This window comes from Erinaceus europaeus, chromosome 1 (assembly GCF_950295315.1).
Source record: "Erinaceus europaeus chromosome 1, mEriEur2.1, whole genome shotgun sequence".
Lineage (NCBI taxonomy): Eukaryota > Metazoa > Chordata > Mammalia > Eulipotyphla > Erinaceidae > Erinaceus > Erinaceus europaeus.
In genome coordinates, this window is record NC_080162.1 from 180,327,246 (window position 1) to 180,348,716 (window position 21,471).

The 21,471-nt window shown below is 37.8% G+C and overlaps 1 protein-coding gene across 11 annotated transcripts in view; it reads left to right on the forward strand.

The window, feature by feature from the left end:
* STAU2 (staufen double-stranded RNA binding protein 2) overlaps positions 1-21,471 on the forward strand; it is a 284,150-nt gene that overhangs the window by 136,736 nt on the left and 125,943 nt on the right. For all 11 annotated transcript variants that reach the window (XM_060200130.1, XM_060200104.1, XM_060200101.1 and 8 more), the window contains one exon: positions 6,385-6,689. In XM_060200130.1, coding sequence (XP_060056113.1) covers positions 6,385-6,689 — 305 coding nt within the window. The remainder of the gene's footprint in view (positions 1-6,384; positions 6,690-21,471) is intronic.

Consider the following 21,471-nt stretch of genomic DNA (forward strand, 5'->3'; position numbering starts at 1 on the left):
GAAATTATCTGGTAGCTATCCTTTACTTCTTTTTTATTAATTAATTATAATTTTTATATTACAGAATTACATGTCAGCAGGGTTTTGAATCCACACCATTCCTACCATCAGAGTTCTGAATCTTCAGTCTCCCCACTGTAATCCACCACAGCTCCCCTAAGGTTATAGATATGGGCCAGCCATCATCTCTGCAACTATCTATCCACATTTGTACATCATTGCCCCCCCCCCCCTTTTCTCTCTTCCACTCCCGGCCACTCATGACAACATAACTACCTCCATATGTTCTCTCCCTTTTTCCTTCTTTCTCTCTGGGTGCTGATGGAGCTGGAGTTCAAAGCCCTCTTGTCTTCATTCTATCATTTCTCCCCCACAGAGTGTATGGATCAAGGTTGTTTTTGGGGAGCAGACGGTAGGAGTTCTGACTTCTATAATTGTTTCTTCACTGAACATGGACATTGACAAGTTGATCCATATCCCCAGCCTGTTTCTTTTTTTCCCTAGTGGACCAGAGCTCTGGAGATGCGAAGGTCCAGGACACATTGGTGAGGTCGTCTGCCCTGAGAAGTCTGGATGGAGTCATGGTAGCATCTGAAACTTGGTGTCTGGAAGGTGGCATGACCTATATAGAGACAAAATGGTTAATGAACAGGAACCAAAAAGTAGGATTAAAGCAGATGAGATTAGGGTTTTTAGGGTAGAAGAAAGCTAGAAAATCCATTTTAGGCTATTCCTGGGGGCATACAACTATGGTAGTTTTGTTTGAGTTTGGTAGCTGGCTTAAAATTGCATAAGAAAATTGTCTGAGAGAATGGTGTCAGAATAGAGAAAAAGGGCTAGAAAGTCAGATCAGGGCAGAGAGTAGCTCCCATCCTTAAAAAAGAAATTCTATGGCTAAAATTAAGTATTTACCTCCATCCACCTGCTCCAGAGCATATTTATATATTTATCGCCAGAGCCTGTGTAGCCTCTAAGTCCCTATTGGCCTAAGCTTATAGCTAGCTCATGGTCACAGCTGGGAACATTGCAGGCTGCACTCATTTCAAGACCAGTCTTTTTCGAGTGGCAGTGTAGGATCCTTCCAGCCTCCCTTCAGAGACTGGGGCTATCCGTATCATCTTGGCTTTATGGTGAGGACAAGGTCCTGGGAGGGCCCTCAAGTTATCCTTTATTTACTTCGCTAAGCTTAATCACCACCACTTCCATCCTGAAAATTGACTTTATCTTTTCTGACACATGTTAGAGTATTTTGGTAATCAGATACACAGAACTTTAAATTTTATTATTTGTATGCAAGCATCAGTTTTTACTGATTCAACTGTTGTTTCACGTGCTGATTTTAATCAGATTCCTACTACTTTCTGGCTGTAACTTTGAATAACTACGTAACCTCTCTGTGCATCAAGACTTACAACTATAAAAGGGAGATAGTCATAGGGTAATTGTGAGCATTACTGAGCTCTAAGACATAAATTTTACAGTGAAGAGAAGGACTGTGTAAGGACATAGTGTACTATCGTGTATCTTTTGGGGAGATGTGAGATCGTTGCCCTGAAACAAGAAGTTTTGTAAACCAACTTTTTTTTTTTTCATTGAAGAAAGGAAAAATAAATCAGGGCTGGATGGTGGTGCACCTGGTTGAGTGAAAATGTTATAGTGCACATGGTAGAGTGCACGAGCTTAGAACCCCCTAGTCCTCACTTGGGGGTCCGGGAGCTTGATGAGTGGTGAAGCAGGGCTTTAGGTTTCTGTTCCTCCTCTTCCTGCCTGTCTTTCTCTTTCCTCTCAATTTCTGTTTCTATTCAGTCAATAAAGTAAATAAATAATCATTCAATCTGATTCATGATTGTCACAAGCTACTCCCAACCTTTATTTTTAACTGCGATAGTTTGTTTTACATGGCTAAAATATTCACTCCAGATAGATGGACCTGTCAACGCCCATGTTCAGCAGGAAAGCAATTACAGAAGCTAGACCTTCTGCACCCCATAATGTCCCTTGGTCCATGCTCCCAGAGGGATAAAGAATAGGAAAGCTATCAGGGGAAGGGATGGGATACGACGTTCTGGTGGTGGGAATTGTGTGGAGTTGTACCCCTCTTATCCTGTGAGATTAATATAGTTGTAATGTACCAGACTTTCGTAGACTTTTCATGACAACCTATAGGTCCAAAATTCAATCTCTAGAACCCTATTATTGCCAGAATTGAGCAGTGCTCTCATCTCTCTTTCTTTTACTGTCATGAAAAATAAAGGGAAAAAATAAAAAATAGTTTACCTTTCATTCTGTTACCATCCCTCCTCCCCGCGCACCGCAGAAACAAGGCATGGCCACTTTGAGTTTTGTTGGATGCTGCCTGCGCCTCTGGCCATACCTGTACCCTATCCCCCCCGTTAGTGAGTCAGGACTGGACTAATCCTTTTTCTCTCTTGCTCTGTGTTCACCAGATTTACGTGTCTTGATAAAAAGTTGTCATTAATTTTATTCACACCTTCAACAAATAATTCTCCCATACATCATTTTAAATATAGTGAAAAGTACACAAACGATAACAATCAGTGTTCTTGTGCAACACTAAGGGAAAAGAATAAGATTAAATTTCACCACGTATTTAAGTTGTGCTTTTTGAGCACATTAAGACCATCATCCATTAATAACTTTATGATGTAACTATTAAGCCAGAGTAATTTGATTAACCCATGAGATGTAACCAAATTTTGCTAATTGCCTACCTTTATCTTCTCTCTCCTGTTTTCTTGTTAAAGTTTTTTTTTTTTTTTATCTTGATAGAACAGAGAAATTGAGAGGGAGGGAGAGATATAGAGGGAAAGAGAGACCTGCCACCTGCTTCAGCACTCATGAAGCTTTCCTTCTGCAGGTGGGGGCTGAGGGCTCGAATCTGGGCCCTTGTGCATGCTGATGCATCCGCTTAACCAGCTGCGTCACCACCAGGCCCTACTTTGTCTTCTCTAGTAGGGGAATTTTGCCTTCCATTCTGCAAGTGATCTTAAAAGGGGACTTTTTAACGAATTCATTACCAGCCTAATTTTAAAAATGTATTTATGAGAGAGAGAGGGAGGGAGAGAGGGAGGAAAGAAAAGGGAAGAAGCGAGAGCCTCACTCTGGCATATGTGACGCAGAGGCCCGTGAGGGCCTGTCTTTGTTTTCTTTTTAGATTGTATTGCTACTAGGCAGAAGTTCCATTGTTTAGTTTACTTTATAGTAGAGTTTTCTTTAAAGTTTGCACTGTGGATTTTTGTTTCCTTTCAAATCACATTCATTTGGCTTAAAAATTAGAGGTAACTAGGAAGCTAAAGGCCTTCGCTGGACGACAGGGTTGATGATGAGCTAGGCAAAGAGGAGAGATGACTTTTGTATAAATACCCCCCCATGCCATTGTATTTCTATAACAGGGCGACACGAAGGGGAGCTTTTTTTTTTTTTTAACTCATTTTATTTTTATTTATTTATTCCCTTTTGTTGCCCTTGTTGTTTTATTGTTGTAGTTATTATTATTGTCATAGTTGTTGGATAAGACAGAGAGAAATGGAGAGAGGAGGGGAAGACGGGGAGAGAAAGGTAGACACCTGCAGACCTGCTTCACCGATTGTGAAGGGACTCCCCTGCAGGTGGGGAGCCGGGGGCTTGAACTGGAATCCGTACGCCGGTCCTTGCGCTTTGCGCCACGTACGCTTAACCCACTGCGCCACTACCCGGCCCCCTGAAGGGGAACTTTCTAACATCATGTAAGCCTAGTAGCTAAAAATCTGTACCCGTGATGAATTGTTTATCTCTAAACTTTAGTAGGAGGGTGATTTTACTTACCTAATAAATGGTCTTACTGTCAGTTTGTAACCACTGAATATAGCTACTCTGCAAGCAGATTAAAGACCGGCATTATTTTAACACTTTTGTGCATTATTTTATTTAACTCCCACAAAACTGTGCACCATGGACTTTATTTATTTATTTATTTATTTATTTATTTATTTATTTATTTATTTATTATTTTGCCTCCAGAGTTCGTGCTGGAGCCCGTTGTCCACACTACGAATCCACTGCTCCTGAAGGCCATTTTTCCTGTTGCCCTTGCTGTTCCCCTTATTGTTGTTGTTAATGTTATTGTTGCCGTTGCTGTTGTTACTGTTGTTGGATAGGACAGAGAGAAATGGGGGGGGGAGAAAGATAGACACCCGCAGACCTGCTTCACTGCCTATGAAGTGACCCCTCTGCAGGTGGGGAGCCTGGGGCTTGATCCTTACACCAGTCCTTGCGCTTTGCACCGTGTGCGCTTAACCTGCTGCACTACTGCCTGGCCCCCAACGTGAACATTTTTAATCTCTTTATATTATAGATAAAAGCATTAAAGTATAGAAAAATTGCAAAACTTAACCAGGATCATATGGAAAAGAAGTAACAATGTGGAAGTTTGGCTACAGGTAATCTCCCTGTAGTCTGGATGCCCAACCTTTATACTGAGTGCCCTCCGGAAAGAACAGATAGCAAAATGCATGTAATTTCCAGACCACTCCTGGGACCTGTGGCTTAGCCCAGAAAATAAACTACATGTTCAGAGTTCGCTCAGGTTGGCTTGAGTTGACCCAGGTCGTTATGCTTATCCCTGAATGTTCCAGAGATGACCTCACCAAAACTTTCCCTAAAATACATGATTTTTCACACAGGATTTTAAAAGCCCACTTGTGCCAGGGATCGTGAGATGGCAAACAAAGATTCCTGGAGCATGTTCATGTGGACTTTCAGTTCCTAGGGGAAGAATTATAGAAAGTCTTGGAAATTAAAGATTTCTTACGTGGTTCTATCATAATGTGAGAAAACTCAAGAGAACTTTGCCTTCTGGTATTTGTGGTTCTTTTCAAAGAGAGTGTGAGAGTATAAATGTTGGTGAGTAATGAGTGGTATAAGGCAACAAGCCAACCAATAGGACAAGCCAGTATAAAAGAAAGATCATGCCACCCTGCTGGTCCAAATAGATAGCTGTAGCTTACATGGGGGAAATTCCAAAAGAGTCTAAGGAGTAAGCATATAACTATTTCCTATTTTAATGGATTTATCATTTTTATACTAAAGCTTTGACAGAAAAAATTTTTACTGTGTGTTTCCATAAGTTAGCTTGCATGTTGGTAACAATAATGTGTGGAACACACACTGCTAGTTCTTGTCTTTGCTCATGTTGTCCATCTGTTTCCAGTTCTCTTTCTCTTGGCTTGATTTGCCCCCTTGAAATCTACTTTCATTGTCTTTTCCAAAGAAACTGTTTTTGATTTCATTGTATTCTCCCTCCTCACTTCTCCACCCCCCCCAAGGTTATCACTGGAGTGCTGTGCCTGCATGACAAATCTACCACTCCCAGTGGCATTTTTTTCCTTTTCTGGGTGCTTGAACCTTGGTCTTTGGACAGGGTAATGTGTGCTCAACTGGGTTTGCTACCACCTAGCTCCTCCTTCCCCACTGCTAATGCTATCTGATCTGTCTCTGCTGAGGTACCTACTGTATGATATTAACTGCTTTTCATGTTTCTTTTCCAATAAACGTTACTAGAGATCAGGATAGTATTACTTAGCATGGTGCTTAGAACCTAGCATCAGGAACGTGTGTGCATGTGTTGGAGTGAGAGAGATTCCTTAGATATCAGAACCTGCTAATGACCTCACTTGAATGAATACATTTGCTGATAATAGGATAAATTCTAGACTAAACATAGTAACTGTATATTTGTGAGTGAGCCAAAGAGGTTTGCCTGCAATCTAAATTGGGCAACTGATCAAATAGATGGTAGCATAATAATGAGATAAGCAGTAGAATAGACAATCCTGATGTTGAGAAGAAAATTCTCTTACCACTTTTTTGACACTTTCATGAGTTCAGAGTTTTATTCAGGATGCCTTTGTGGACAGGAAGCCCTGGTAACACACTGGATGTATTAGTTTATACCTGAAGTGATTTGGACTGATTTACTTGCTGTCTCGGTGCTGTGTATCTTAGGAGTTTCATGTCTCCTTTATGAGATCAGATTATATTAAAATGCAGAATGAATACTGCATAATCTTAATTGTATCCCCCATTGCACTTCCACACATCAATTGCCCTTGTACCTCCACAGCTTCTCTACTCCATGTAAATTCCACAGAAACCACTTTTGGGGATGTTTTAAATCTACGACTTAAGGAATATTAAAATATGCATTATTTACTGCCAAATGGAAACCGCCATTGCCTCTGCAAATCCGAGGACGGTGCTTAATCTACAATGTTTGTGTTGCTTTGTCACTCCACCAAATGAAGTAACTGAGTTGATAATGCTGCAACATGTTTCCGTTTCAGTTTGTTTAAGTATAGTAACAGTGTTCCTTCATCTTATTTATAGCTCCAAAAGGAATTCTTCATTTGTCTCCTGATGTTTATCAAGAGATGGAAGCCAGCCGCCACAAAGTAATCTCTGGCACTACTCTAGGCTATTTGTCACCCAAAGATATGAACCAACCCTCAAGTTCTTTCTTCAGTATATCTCCTGCATCAAATAGTTCAGCCACAATTGCCAGGGAACTCCTTATGAATGGAACATCTTCTACAGCTGAAGGAATAGGTTTAAAAGGAAGTTCTCCTACTCCCCCTTGCTCTCCAGTACAGCCTTCAAAACTGGAATATTTAGCAAGGATTCAAGGCTTTCAGGTATGAATTAAGAAAAAAAAAAAAAAAGCCAGAAACTAAAACAATTCATTAGTCAAACCCTTCATTTCTATCCATTGGAAAGTTCATCCTTGCCTGCTAGTGTGACCTATATGCCACTTACATTGTAAATTATTAGGATCACAAAGGACAGAAGAAAGCCATGCACACATGCTTTATTTTCTCTTCTTTTCATTATACCCAGTATAATCATCTGTTGCCTGGCTCTCCCCCCCCCCTTTTTTTTGCATTTATTTTGTTTGTCCTTTGGTTGATCTTGATTGGATGCATTTCTCCTTCTTTCACAAACAACATTTTTGCCTTCATACATTTGGTATTTAGCACTAAGTTCACCCTCATTTTATAGTAGTGTTGAGTTGTCCAATGATGGTTTTACATGCATAGCAGTTTTGAACTTAGTGTTCTGTGGCTAGTAATGATTCAGGTATGCTGTTAAGGTCCAACATTCTAGAAGACTATTATCTTAATAGTTTATTAACATGGTATTAGAACAATAATAAAACATATTTAGCAGTCGAGGCACTAAACTCATGTATTCCTTTTATTGGATCATGCAAGCTATCTAGGATAATACCTGCCTCAGAAGATACCAACAATTCTATTTTGCTGGGTAGTCTAGCTTATAGCCCACCTGCCATGTGTATCTGAATCAGAAATGGAAACTTTTTTGCCCCTATTTATTCTTTGTCTCACTATTTAAAAAAAAAAAAAGCAAAATTTTAGTAATTCTTTATGGGTAGTTCTTTTAAAAGAGTTGTTAATCCTAGGAAGAGGAAATATCTATGAGCTGATTGCTTAGTTGCCTTCGAAACCATGTACTGAATTGTAACTTCCTATTGACTGAATGTGCAGCAGTGTGTTTGTGGTTAGTCCATTGCTCCCTTAGATTTCATTGTTTTCATTCCCTTTATCACCTTAGTTTTTATTCCTTAAGACCAAAAACTGTAATTTTTTTTAGAAATGCTCTAGAAGATCTGTATTGTGTAGAATGATCATGTATTTATAAACATTTTACAATTTTAGATATAAGAAAGTTGATCATGTGTTTTGGAGAGCATTTTGCATGTTTTTTTTTAAATTTTGCTTTACAGAAACCCCATCCTTTCAAATCTGTTGCCATATAGTTGTGTTTTTAACTAGATTATTGATATGAAATTAAAGAAGCTGTTTCCATTTATTGGCTCTGTCATCTACAACTTTGAACACAACTTAAAGTTAAAATTTGTTTTTGTTGTTTACTTTAAGAATAATAATAAATTACTGCTAAAACAAAAGACCTTGATTCATATAGTCAAAGTGTTGGGGGGGAAAGTTAAAGCAACTTTTAGTTCTACCTATAACCTGCATAGATTATTAGAAATAAACTGTAAAAAGAAATTCACTGTTCATTTACAAATCTAATAATTTAGAAATATCTGAGAATAACATTGCAATTTTATAGAAACAGCATTCTTTTTTAATAGAAATTTTATAGAAACAATTGCATTCAAACTCTGTGTGTGTGTATGTGTGTAGGAGTTGTTATGGTAGATATAAAAATCACTGCTAGAAAAACTGCTTAAGTTTTTTTAAAAATCTGATTACTTGTTAATCTTGGCAATGACAACAATTAATTAAAATATAAAATTTGTTTTCCCAAATATTGGACAGACTTCTTAGACTGAAAAAATAAAAAACTTATGCTGAGGTCATCTATTTTTAAGTAAGCTAAGTATTTCCAAATTTGTGTACTGTAATCATCACATTTTAGTGACTGTAAATAGATGGCTTTAAAATATCTCAAGCTTCTCTGATCAAATGAGCTTGGTATTCTCATCTTCTGTTGTTGATGGAGCACCACCTGCAGCTGAGCAGATTTCTGTGGGGAACGGCTTAGTGTCCCCTCAGATGCATAACATATCTGTATAATGTCACCAGAGGAGATCTTTTTTGCTTGAGTTTATTTTTTGATCGGTTACTTTCTTGGATATATTTACCTAGTCGAAAACCAGGCAGATTATTTGTTTTTTTAAATGTTTTCATTGGACTATAGTTTAGAAACTATAGGGCCAACTTATTATGTGTTATATGATATTGTTATTTTTATTTCTGAAATTTAAAAATAAATTCCTCTTCTGTGTTTCTAGGTCAGTACTTTTTAAAAATTTTATATAGTATGTAGATCTGATTGTTTTTTGAATACAATATAAGCCCTTATTTGACCTTTATTGTTCATCAGATTTGACTTAAACCTACCAGTCACTATATATGACAGCTATCATATTAAAAACTGAAATATATTAGTATACTGAAAGCAAAATTGTTTTAAAGTTAAAAACATTGCTGCCAATCTTTTTTAAATTTTTATTTATTTACTATTGGATAGCACCAGAGAGGTTAAGAGGGGAGGAGGAGATAGAGAGGGAGAGAGAAAGACAGACAGCTGCAGTCCCACTTCACCACTTGTGAAGCTTTTCCCCTGGGGGGGGAGGATGGGGGTGGGAGGAGAGACCAGGTGCTTGAACCTGGGTCCTTGCGAGCATCAGTGTGTGCGCTTAACCAGGTGCACAACTGCCTGGCCCCCATTACTACCAATTTTTTAAAAATCTTTATTCATTTCCTTTTGTTGCCCTTGTTGTTTTATTGTTGTAGTGATTGTTGTTGTTATTGATGTCGTTGTTGTTGGGTAGGACAGAGAGAAATGGAGAGAGGAGGGGAAGACAGAGAGGAGGAGAAAGATAGACACCTGCAGACCTGCTTCACCAATTGTGAAGGGACTCCTCAGCAGGTGGGGAGCCGGGGGCTCGGACAGGTATCCTTAATGCCACTCCTTGGCTTTGTGCCACGTGTGCTTAACCCGCTGCACTACCGCCCGACTTCCTACTACCAATTTTTAACTGAAATTGTAAGGTATAAAAGTCTACTTGATCACCAGAATGTAGGTAGTACTAAGCTCTGTGCAGTTGTTGCATTGTCTTCCTGACTGCAACTCTGTTTTTTTAATGGATGATCTATATTTCAAAGATAAAAGGGAAACTGCAGATTTTGAACAGGAGAGTATGAAAATTCATACATATTTATGAATTCACGCATAAATATGTACCCTTTCATGTAAAAAATGCATTTTAATAATTTTAAAATTGTCCTTAAGACATGACTTACCACTGTCATTTCTAAGCCTGTATTGTTATTTATACTAAAATGGCTATATCAAGTGGTGAAAAATTACTCAGAGCAGTGGTGACAAGAAGTTACTCTGAGTATGATGAGTACATTTTTGTATTTGACATGGGAGTGAGCAGATTCAGCTCTAATTTATAGTCACTTTTTAAAAGTTTCTCTTGGATTCAGCCTCTACTGCTTTCTTTTCTTCTTTCTCTCTCTCTTTCCCTTTCCCTTCCTTCCTTCCTTCCTTCTTTCCTTCCTTCCTTCCTTCCTTTTTAAATGTCCAATTCAAATTTATGCACATTGACATATGGTCTCTGATATTCTTATTGTAGATTGATAACACTGACCAAATCCCAAACGTTATGCTAACAATATATTACATAAATGTACTTCCATCAAAACCAGTGAAATTGAAGATTAATTCATTTTGCTGAATTTTCTAGATTTATAGAGAAAAACATTGCCCTTAAAAGATAATCCTGTGGGGGTAGATAGCTTAATGGTTATGCAAATAGACTCATTTCTGAGGCACCAAAGTCCCAGGTTCAATCCCCTGCACCACCATAAACCAGTTGAGCAGTGCTCTGGTTTAAAAAAAAAAAAAAAAGAAGAAGAAGGAGGAGGAGGAGCAAAGAAATCCTGCTACATATAAGGAAACACTGTGATGAGTGATGGTGATGTATGTATTAATCAAGCTGTCCTTCAGTTAAATAGTCCAACCTGACATCATCAAACATGCGGGACTGACGCCACCCTAAATCCTTACAGAATGTAACCCGTGGAATTTAAAAGAACATCAACATTCATCTTGAGAGCCGTTATGCACCAGTGCACTAGTGTAGTAAGATGATACTTTTTAAAGAAAAAGTAATACACAAACAAAAAAAGAGGAATTGCTACTGTAGTGATGTGGAGATGGGTGTGAAATGAAATGATCCACAGTGGTGTAGAAACAAAAAAGTTGTCATATGTGTTTTCCTTTGATAGAAATATCCATATCCCTCTCCATTTATCTCAGAAGAGATGTTAAGTTCAGCAGGAGAGTTATCTGGAATTACTAGAAAATATTTTTATTATAAGGAAAATCTTTTTCATTTAAAGGTGAATTAAATGTCCTTTTGTTAGAAAAGATGGACAAGGATTTTCATTGTTGTTGTTGTCATTGTCAGTGGCATAAGATCAATTGCATGACCCAGCAGTTGCCTTCATGCTGGGCTGGTGCATGTGCATATGCCCACTTTGAGTCACATTGAAATTCTCTACTTTACTTTCTTGAGCCTTTAGCCTTTATCTTAAGATCTTTTTTTTTTTTTTTTATTTCATATGTATTGTTCTCTTCTGACCCAGAACAGCTCTTAAGAAAGAGCACAATGTGGGCGGGGGTAGATAGCATAATGGTTATAGAAACAGACTCTCATGCCTGCGGCCCTGAAGTCCCAGGTTCAATCCCCTGTACCACCATAAGCCAGAGCTGATCAGTGCTCTGGTAAAATAAAATAGAATAAAATAAAATAAAATAAAATGAAAGAACACAATGGGAGTCTGGCGATAGCACAGCGGGTTAGGCACACGTGGTGCAAAGCGCAAGTACCACTGGAAGGATCACCTGCCGGGGAGTCGCTTCACAAATAGTGAAGCAGGTCTGGTCTGTCTTTCTCTCCCCTCTGTATTTTCCCCTCCTCTCTCCATTTCTCTCTGTCCTATATAACAACAACGACAACATCAATAACAACAACAACTACAACAACAATTAAAAAAAAGCAACAAAAGAGAAAATAAATAAATAAAAAGAAAGCACAATATGTGGAATACTACGTACAAAGGAGTTCTGCCCCTGAAGAAAACTAACACCCCTGGGGCATGCTTCACTTAGGGTTTGGGTAAACAAGGAAATGAAACAGATTTTTGACTAACTTGTTATACATATGAGGTAGTGAGTCATTGCATTCATTATTTTATGATGCAAGCAGAAGTGCCTAATCCATTTTTTGCTTACAAGTATTTATTTTAAATCAAATTACTGTATGGCACTTGCGGATTGATCCTTATAAGTAGAACTAATTGGTAGTGGTGGTCCATAGTCTTCTCAATATTGTTTTGGTTTAGTTGTTGGTTTCATTCACGCGTTTATTTATTTATATGAGAGTAAGTCTGTGTCATTTAAGAATTCTGACCCCTTAAATAAAAAATTAAAAAAAAACTGACCCTTTTGAGTGGAAAGAAATTCATATTTTTGGTGTATTGCACCAAAGTAAAAGACTCTGGGGTTGAGGGGGGAGGTTGCAGACCCTGGAACATGATGGCAGAGGACTTAGTGGGGGTTGTATTATGTGGAAAACTGGGAAGTGTTACGCATGTACAAACTATTGTATTTACTTTCAGCTGTAAAACACTAATTCCCCAATAAAAAATAAATTTAGAAAAGAAAGATAAAAAAGAATACTAGTATGCTCTACAAATGCTTTTTTAATGAGGAGTAAATCATTTTACTTCAGCATGACCACCATGTCTCTACTCTCTACAATTTAAACAAACATTCTAATTCTCCGAGAACTTTGTAATTACTGCCTCAAAAAATAGAAAAGAAAGATCAGGTCATTTTCATTTGCTGTAGGAGAGTCAAAATGTAGATCAGGTACTGGCATATTCTATCTACCCCAAATTGTTTTTGATGCCCTCTAACTAGAATATTAATGTTTGCAATAGGAGGAATGCATCTAGACAGATCAGATGTTTGTTTCTGTTTGGGGACTGGGATTGTTTAAATACAGTCTTAAAAAGTCTAATGAATACTGGTTTGAGTGCTTCTAGGGTTAAACTTTTTAATTTGAATTTCAATCTGATGTCAGGATGCTACTGAGATACTATTATGATGTCTTATAAAACATTTTCTATGTGCCTAATTTGGTATACATATAAATGTAAATAAATATATGCACATAAAGAAATTCAGATTTTATTCTAATATGATATTGTATTGAGTAAATAAACATCAGAGGGACTACATAAGCAAAACAAAATAGTGCAACTTACTGATTCTGTAGTAGAGATTATTAATTTTAAACTCTGGCAGATTCTGGAAAATTTTGCCATCATAACTTGGTCACTTCACAAAAGGAGATGTAAGTGCCTGGGGAGATGGCCTTATGGTAGAACACCTGCTTTGTATGTTGGAGACCCTGGGTTTGATCCCCAGGACCACATGTATGCAACAAAGGCAAAATGAAGCAGATGGGGGATGGGGGAATTAACTCTCTATTCCTTTCTATTTCAACTGTTAAAAATAGAAAATAGGGCGGTTAGATACCACAATTGTTATGCAAAGAGCCTCTCATGCTTGAGGCTCCGAAGTCGCAGGTTCAATCCCCCGTACCACCATCAACCAGATAAAGAACAGGAAAGTTTTCAAGGGAAGGGATGGGATACAGAGTTCTGGTGGTGGGAATTGTGTAGAATTGTACCCCTTCTTATCCTATGGTCTTGTCAATATTTCCATTTAAAATAGAGAATAATGACCAGATGGTGATTCAATGGAAGGGTGCAGGACTTGCATGTATGTGGCCCCAGGTACCATCTCCAGCTCTGTATATGTTAAGAGTGGTGCTTTGGCATCTCTCAGATTGTTTCCCATTCAGGAAATAAGCCCATTCTTAACGTTAAAATAAAATTTAAAAATTGGGCCAAGGAGGTGTTTGACCAGTAGAGTGCATGTGTGAGACCCTGAGCTTGGCTCACTGTGCTACACTAAATGGGGGGGGGGGGGAGGGGAGGGTGCGTAATGACTGGGGCGGACCTAAGTTGGTGGTGGGATTGGTGAACTGACACCTTTCATAGAAGGATGAGAAACCAGACTGGTGTGACAACAGCTGTCTCGTAAATCATTAAATCCCTAATAAAGAAAAAAGAAAAAAAATAGATTTAACCTCCAGCAATCAGGGGTATTTAAAAAACCTAAAACAATTTTAATCATAGCAGTAATATCTTAGATATAAGTCCAGAATCTCAGAATCTCATTCTAAATTGGGGCATTTGAGAAAACTTGGACTACTGTTGGACAGTGATACAATTTTCACAATTTGGAAACTTCTGGTTAAAAGAAAAATAATTGCTAGGTAGTACATTATAAACTTTTTTTTTTTTTTTTTAGTAATCTCACAGTGTATGAGAAGAACTGGTTATCAAGTTAATCTGACTACAGAATATCATTTCACTGAATATTGGAATTTATTTTGCTGAAGAACAGGCAATGGAACGTCTCATTGTAGTTAGGTGCTTATACATATGATAGGTGGCATGTCAGCACTGGGACAGGAAGAGTTATGGCTAAATAGGTAGTAGGTAAATAAAAACCAATATAAAGAAGATTGACTACTACCACAAATTAGTCCTGCATTCATGGATCAATGTTTCAACATTACACAATGGTTTAAGGGGGGGGGGGATTGCAACATGCTCCATGAAATAGTGTATGAAATGCTAGTCTCACAGACGAAGTTGTAGTAAGTGTAACCTGATAAGTACTCTTTAGCTGTGGCTAGTCACATTAAGAATCATGAATGGGAGTAAAGAGCTCTGACAAAAGCAATTAGAAATTCATAGCAAGATAGATGTAAAATAAGGTTTGAAGAAGTACATAGGATTTTAAGATAAGTAGGAAGAGAGGAACTGTAGGGAGAGAAGGCTAGGAACTGAAGACCTGAAGGGCCTAGTGCTTTCAGGTGGCCTCAGGGTAGTCTGGTTTTAGACACCAGAAGCTGGGCCTGGTGTTCTAGGATATACTTACAGTTCAAAGTGGAAATGACTATCAGGGAGACTGAAACATGTATGCTTTTAGGATTAAATTTAGCTACTAGCTGACAAATAAAAGCTGAATTAAGAGGGTAGTGACATTGTTTTTGCGATTTAGAGTGATAATTCCATAAGCATTGTGAGGGATAAATTAAATTTAAAAAGGAGACAAGGGGGGGCAGGTGTTGGTGCACCTGGTTGAGTGCACATAATTACCAAGTATAAGGACCTGGATTTAAGCCTTGGATCCCCGCCTTTAGCAAGGAAGTTTTGTCTCTTTTTTTCTCCCTATCTCCATTCTCTTCTTCTCTCTCTTTCTATCTAGTAGATGAACAAATTAAAAAAAAAAAAAAAAAGAGGCAAACCGAGAGCAAAAACAAAACAAAATGGAATGATTTTGCATGAACCCACAGATAAAGATTGAATTAAAGCAAAGCTAGGGATCACAGAAGAGTTAGAAGGCAAAGGTACTGCTGTCTATGTACAAATGAGAAAACTGAAAGATATCTCGTACTATCTTCTGTGAGATTGCTTTCACTGACCTGACTATTGAGAGAGTTATATTTAATTGTACATAAAAATAGAAATAATGGCAAGTATACACCTATGGGACTACATCAAATTAAAAAGCTTCCGCACAGCAAAAGAAACCACTACCCAAACAAAGAGACCCCTCACAGAATGGGAGAAGATCTTCACATGCCATACATCAGACAAGAGTTTATTAACCAAAATATATAAAGAGCTTGCCAAACTCAAGGAAACAAGTAACCCCATCCCAAAATGGGGGGAGGACATGGACAGAATATTCACAGAAGAGATCCAAAAGGCTGAGAAACACATGAAAAAATGTTCCAAGTCTTTGATTGTCAGAGAAATGCAAATAAAGACGAGATACCACTTCACTCCTGTGAGAATGTCATACATCAGAAAAGGTAGCAGCAACAAATGCTGGAGAGGTTGTGGGGTCAAAGGAACCCTCCTGCACTGCTGGTGGGAATGTAAATTGGTCCATCCCCTATGGAGAACAGTCTGTAGAACTCTCAGAAGGCTAGAAATGGACCTACTCTATGATCCTGCAATTCCTGTCCTGGGGATATATCCTAAGGAACTCAACACACCCCTCCAAAAAGATTTGAGTACACATATGTTCTTGGCAGCACAATTTGTAATAGCCAAAACCTGGAAGCAGCCCAGGTGTCCAACAATAGATGAGTGGCTGAGCAAGTTGTGGTATATATACACAATGGAATACTACTCAGCTATTAAAAACAGTGATTTTACCGTGTTTACCCTAGCTTGGATGGAGCTTGAAGAAATCATGTTAAGTGAAATAAGTCAGAAACAGAAGGATGAATATGGGATGATGTCACTCTCATGCAGAAGTTGAAAACCAAGATCAGAAGAGAAAACATAAGTAAAACCTGAAGTGGAGTTGGTGTATTGCACCAAAGTAAAAGACTGGGGTTGGTGGGCGGGAGAGTACAGGTCCAAAAAGAATGACAGAAGACCTAGTGGGGGTTGTATTGTTATGTGGAAAACTGAGAAATATTATGCATGTACAAACTATTGTATTTACTGTTGAATATAAAACATTAATCCCCCAATGAAGCAATTTAAATAAGTATAAAAAAGAAATAAGCAAATGAGCCTTATTTCTTTCTTTAAAAAAATAGAAACAATGGAAAATACATGAGAATAGACTTTGTGGGGGAGGTTTGAGCATGAGCAAAATTTAGAAGGTAAGGTGATCTGTTTTGAGTATGGTTTTATTTTTGGCACACATAGATGAGATAAATACATTTTCAGAGGAAGCTTATGAGCCCCCTTTTAAATGTGTAATTTGAGTTGCATGTGGGACATTCATATGGAGCAAGAGAGATTAGGACACATAGACCAGAGAGTCATTGATGCAGAGATATAATTAAGACATAGAAGTAGACAAAATCAGGGAAAACGGGGGAAGAATCACAAAAGATTCCCAGTGAATCTTAAGGGATAAATGAGGCTTAAACATAAAGTTAGCACCACCATGGACCAAGTCACTGAGCATATCTTTTGTGTTTCTCTATCTAAAACTGTGTCATGACTTAAAAATGCCTAAAACATTATCCCCTCGTGTGTGGGAGCTGAAATGTGAAGTTGAGAGGGTAGGTGAGAACAATCATCTAAACAGGTATGATAAATTCAAATAATGTGAACATTCTTAGGTAATAATTGCTTGAAAATTATGAGGTTAATTTTGATTATATATGAGAAGGGCAATAACCGTGTTTCCAACTTTTGTGTCAAAGTCTACTTTTTTAAAAAAAATTTTTATCTTTGTTTACTTATTGAATAGAGACAACCAGAAATCAAGAGGGAAAGGGGTGATAGAGAGGGAGAGAGAGATACACCTGCAACATCTCTTCACCACTCACAAAGCTTTCCCTCTGCAGGTGGGGCCTGGGGACTTGAACCTGGATCCTTGCTCATTGCAACGTGTGCTCAGCTAGGGGCATCACCACCTGACCCCTAAAAGTCTACTTTAAAAATATTTTTAGTTTATTGAGGTATAATTTACAATAAAACACCCACTTCATTTGTTCAGTTTGATGAGTTTTGGAAAATGTATACAAATGTGTATCTGCTACCACAGGCAAGATGTGACTATTTCCATTCCTATAAAAGATTTCCTGGTGAATGAATCTTTGTAGCCTCTTCCCCTCATCTTCTCATGGCTCCAGTGAACCAGGATAGCTTTTTTCGTCACCAATATTTAGTTTTGCTCTGTTAGGAATGCCATAAGGATGGGATGACACAGCATGAACAGTTTTCTGTCTGGCTTCTTTCACTCACTGTAATATCTTTGAGAGTCATCTGTGTTGTGTAGCTTGTACCTTTCTACTGCTAAGTATTAGTACATTGTGTGATTGCATATACTAAAAGTTTTATCAGTTTAATTTGAATTTTTCATTTGGAAGCTATTATAAGTAAAGCTATATATAATTACTCATTTCAAGACTGTGTAGACATATTTTCAGTCCTCTTGGAAAAACACCTCAGAGTGGAATTGCTGAGTCACTTGGTAAGTCTGAATACAAATTTATAAGCAGCTATACGAGATTATTTTTTCAATGCGTTATGTCATAATACATTCCTACCACCAATATATGAAGGGTTCATACATTGATATGTCAGTCTTTGTTAACTAAGGTTAAACTAGCATCTTACTGACATTTTAATATCTATTTCATTGTAAACAATCATGTGAGTGCCTTTTCATGTGCTAATTGGCCAGGTATATATATAAGTTTGTAAAATATCCACTTACTTTGTCCATCTTCTAATTGGGATTTTTTTCCTCTTGTTATTGAAGTTAGAAGAGTTCTTTATGAATTCTTATAATTCTTTTTATTATATTAATAATATAATTTAAAAAGTTGAAGTGTTTAATTTTGATGGCATTCAATATCTCATGATCCATGCGGTTTTGGTTCTGCCTAAGAAATCTTGACCATGCTACTGTTGCATATTCTATTCTAGATATTTTGTGTGGTTTTTTTCATGTTTAATGCTAAGATTTGTTTAAAGTAATATTTGAAGGTTGAAGTTCATTTCCCCCTTAGGACATTGTTACTGTATCATCTATATAACATGTTCTATTCTAATTACTATAAAGGTAGAGTTTGGATTTAGACTTATTATTTGTACCGTTTTCTCCATCTGTGTATGTTCTGTGGAAAAAGGAGATCCTTAACTATATCACTTCTGCAAATGTCTAGTATCAAAGCCTCTTTCAGGTATACTAAGGATTAAGAGTTGGATATATTTTTTTAGAACATCACTATCCTGCTAGTTGATCTACTGGTAGATTTCATTAAAATTTAAGCATTTGTTCTGTATATAAATACTTTGACCTTTTTTTCTCTTTCCTTTTGAAGTTCTGTTTATATGCGCTTTTTATTGCTCTATCGCCTCCCTTGGTTTTATCCATTTAATGATTTAGTTGTATTTATATTCATTCTTTCATTGATCTCAATCAAATATTTTTTTAATCTTGATTAGTAACTCTTCTGGGATTCCAGTGAAACAAATATTAGGTCTTCTTGTTATGCTTCAAGAAATATTTGTGCTGTGCTGTTTATATTTTCTCTTTTGTGCAGGCTGGCATTAATTAATTAATTAATTAGTTGTGTTTGGTTCATAGTTTCTTTCCACTGTTCTCTCCATTCTGCTATTAAGTCTACCGATTGAGTTTGTTTTAGCAGAGTACTGCTCAGCTGTGTCTAACAGTGATGTGAATAACTGAACCTGCAGCTTTGGAGCCTCAGGCATGAGAGTCTCTTTGCATAACCATTATACTATCTTTCCTGCCTCCCTTTGATTCTTAATTGTGGTTATTGTATTTTTTTTTTTATAGCCCTGACATCCCTATTTGTTTTTTATATTTTCTGTTTCTCTGGTGGACCTATATTTTTTTTTGTTTCAAGTGTGTAAGCAATTACTTTTTGAAATATTTGTCAGTTAAGTTTTAAATCCCTGTAATTTTGATGTGGGCATTTCATTTATTGTCTTTTCTCATTCAAGTTGATGTTATCTGGTATAATGAATGATTTTCTTTTTAAAAAAAATTATCTATTTATTTATTGGATAGAGATAGCTAGAAATTGAGAGGAAGGGGGAGTTAGGGAGAGAGAGAGAAAGAAACAGAGAGACACTTTGTGAAGCTTTCCCCTGCAGATGAGAACCAAGGGCTTGAACCTGGGTCCTTGAGCACTGTAACATGTGCACTCAACCACCTGGTTCCCATGAATGATTTTCTATCACACCCTAGACATTTTTTGTGTATAGTAAATCTTAAAATCATTAAAGATTCTTCTATTTTAATGAGCTTCCTCTTAATTCCTTGTACCAACTAGGAGTGCTGACTTAGTACCAGGAATGGTAGTGGCATACTTTTCCCATTTAGCTTCTGTTGACATGCTGGTGGGAGGAAGAGGGCTTGTTAGAAAAAGTTCTGCCATCCACTATGCCGCTCTTAACACTTCTTCAGTGAGAAGGGCAAGAGAAGGGCAAGAGGTAGAGTGTCTTCTTGTCATCAGATAAAGGAAAACCTAAGAAGCCAACAAGAATGACTTCCTAGTAAGGGGTTTGGGTAACTTCATTTTAGTTTGGAAAATATGGACATCTTGGCTTCCCAGTTGGCCTTTTCTGTTAGTTATTCCTTTTCTTTTCTTTTTTTTTTTTTTTAGTCTTAAAATGTTTTTTTATTTTTTAATTTCATTAGTGACAATACTGATTTACAAAATTTTAAGATAATGGATATAATTCTGTACTGTTCCCATCACCAGAGTTATGTTTTCCCGTTTCCTCCATTGGAAGCTACAGTAGTTTTCACAAGGTAGCAGATATGGTTGACTATTATTTATATAAATGTCTATATATTTATATATGTTTATACCCCCCCTCCCCCATGGTTCTGCCTTTTCTTCCTTTCTAAGTCATACTTACACTTGTTATATTTCCAAATATCCTTCCTTTTTTTTCTCCCTCTTCTCTTTCTGGGTCCTAATGGAGCTGGAGCTCAGGGCCCTCTGGTCATCTTCACCTATCATTTCTTCCCCTGTTGGAGTATGGACCAAAAAAAAATTTTTTTTTAAGATTTTATTTTATTCATGAGAAAGGTAGAAGGAGAGAGAAAGGACCAGACATCACTCTGGCACATATGCTGCTGGGGATTGAACTCAGGACCTCAAGCTTGAGAATCCAGTGCTTAACCCATTTCACTACTTCCCGGACCACCAGACCAAAATTTTTTATGTGGTGCAGAATGGGAGTTCTGGCTTCTGTAATTGCTTCTCTGCTAGAGATGGGCATTGGCAGGTCAATCTATACCCCTAGCCTGTTTCTATCTTTCCCTAGTGGGTTAGGGCTTTGGATAGGTGAGGTTTTGGGACACATTGGTGTGGTTATTTGCCCAGGGAAGTCAGGATGAAATCATGACAGCATCTCAACTTGTTGGCTCAAAGGTGATAGGATATAAAGCAGGATAAAATGATTAATGAACAGGAACCAAAAAGTAGGAATAGAGCAGAGGAGAATAGAGATCTTAGGGTGGAAAGAAGCAAGGATGTCTATTTTAGGTATGTTCCTAGGGCCCATGACTTGTAGTTTTTGCTTGAGTTTGATAGCTAACATGAAAGTGGGCTAAAAATAATGTCTGGGAGTATGGTGTCAAGAGTTGAGGATAGGTCTAGAAAATTTGATTAGGACAGAGAGTAGCTCCCAAACCTGAAGAAAATCTATGAATAAGATGAACTGTCTACCCCATCATCCTGATCCATGGCCTTTATATAATTTAGCACAGGAGCCTATGTAACCTCTGAGTCCCTGTCAGTCTGAGCTTGCAGTTCATGCTCACAGCTGGGAACATTCTAGGCTGCACTCATTTCAGGGCCAGTCTTCCTCAAGCGGCCGAGTATGTTGTTGCAGCCTCCCTTTAGAGAACGGGACAGTCCCTACCATTGCTATTTTATAGGGAGGACAAGTTCCTGGAGAGGCCCAGGAGAGGGCTTATGATGACATTCATGATGAAAATGACCAGTTATAGTGGAGAGAGGGATCTATTTGAGGTCTAGGCCCACCATATCTGTGTGGGAACTGAAGGATTCCCTAAGTAGGGCCCCAGATGATGAGGTGGTCTGGTATTGACCAAAGAGGCCATTATTAAGTGAGCCACTCTCTTGCCTTTATCCAGCTTTTGTTTGTCCTTTCCGTATCAGATGAGCTTAGACTTTCTACCAGTTGCCAAAGCCCTGAGCATCACCTGTTGTATCCAGCCAGTATT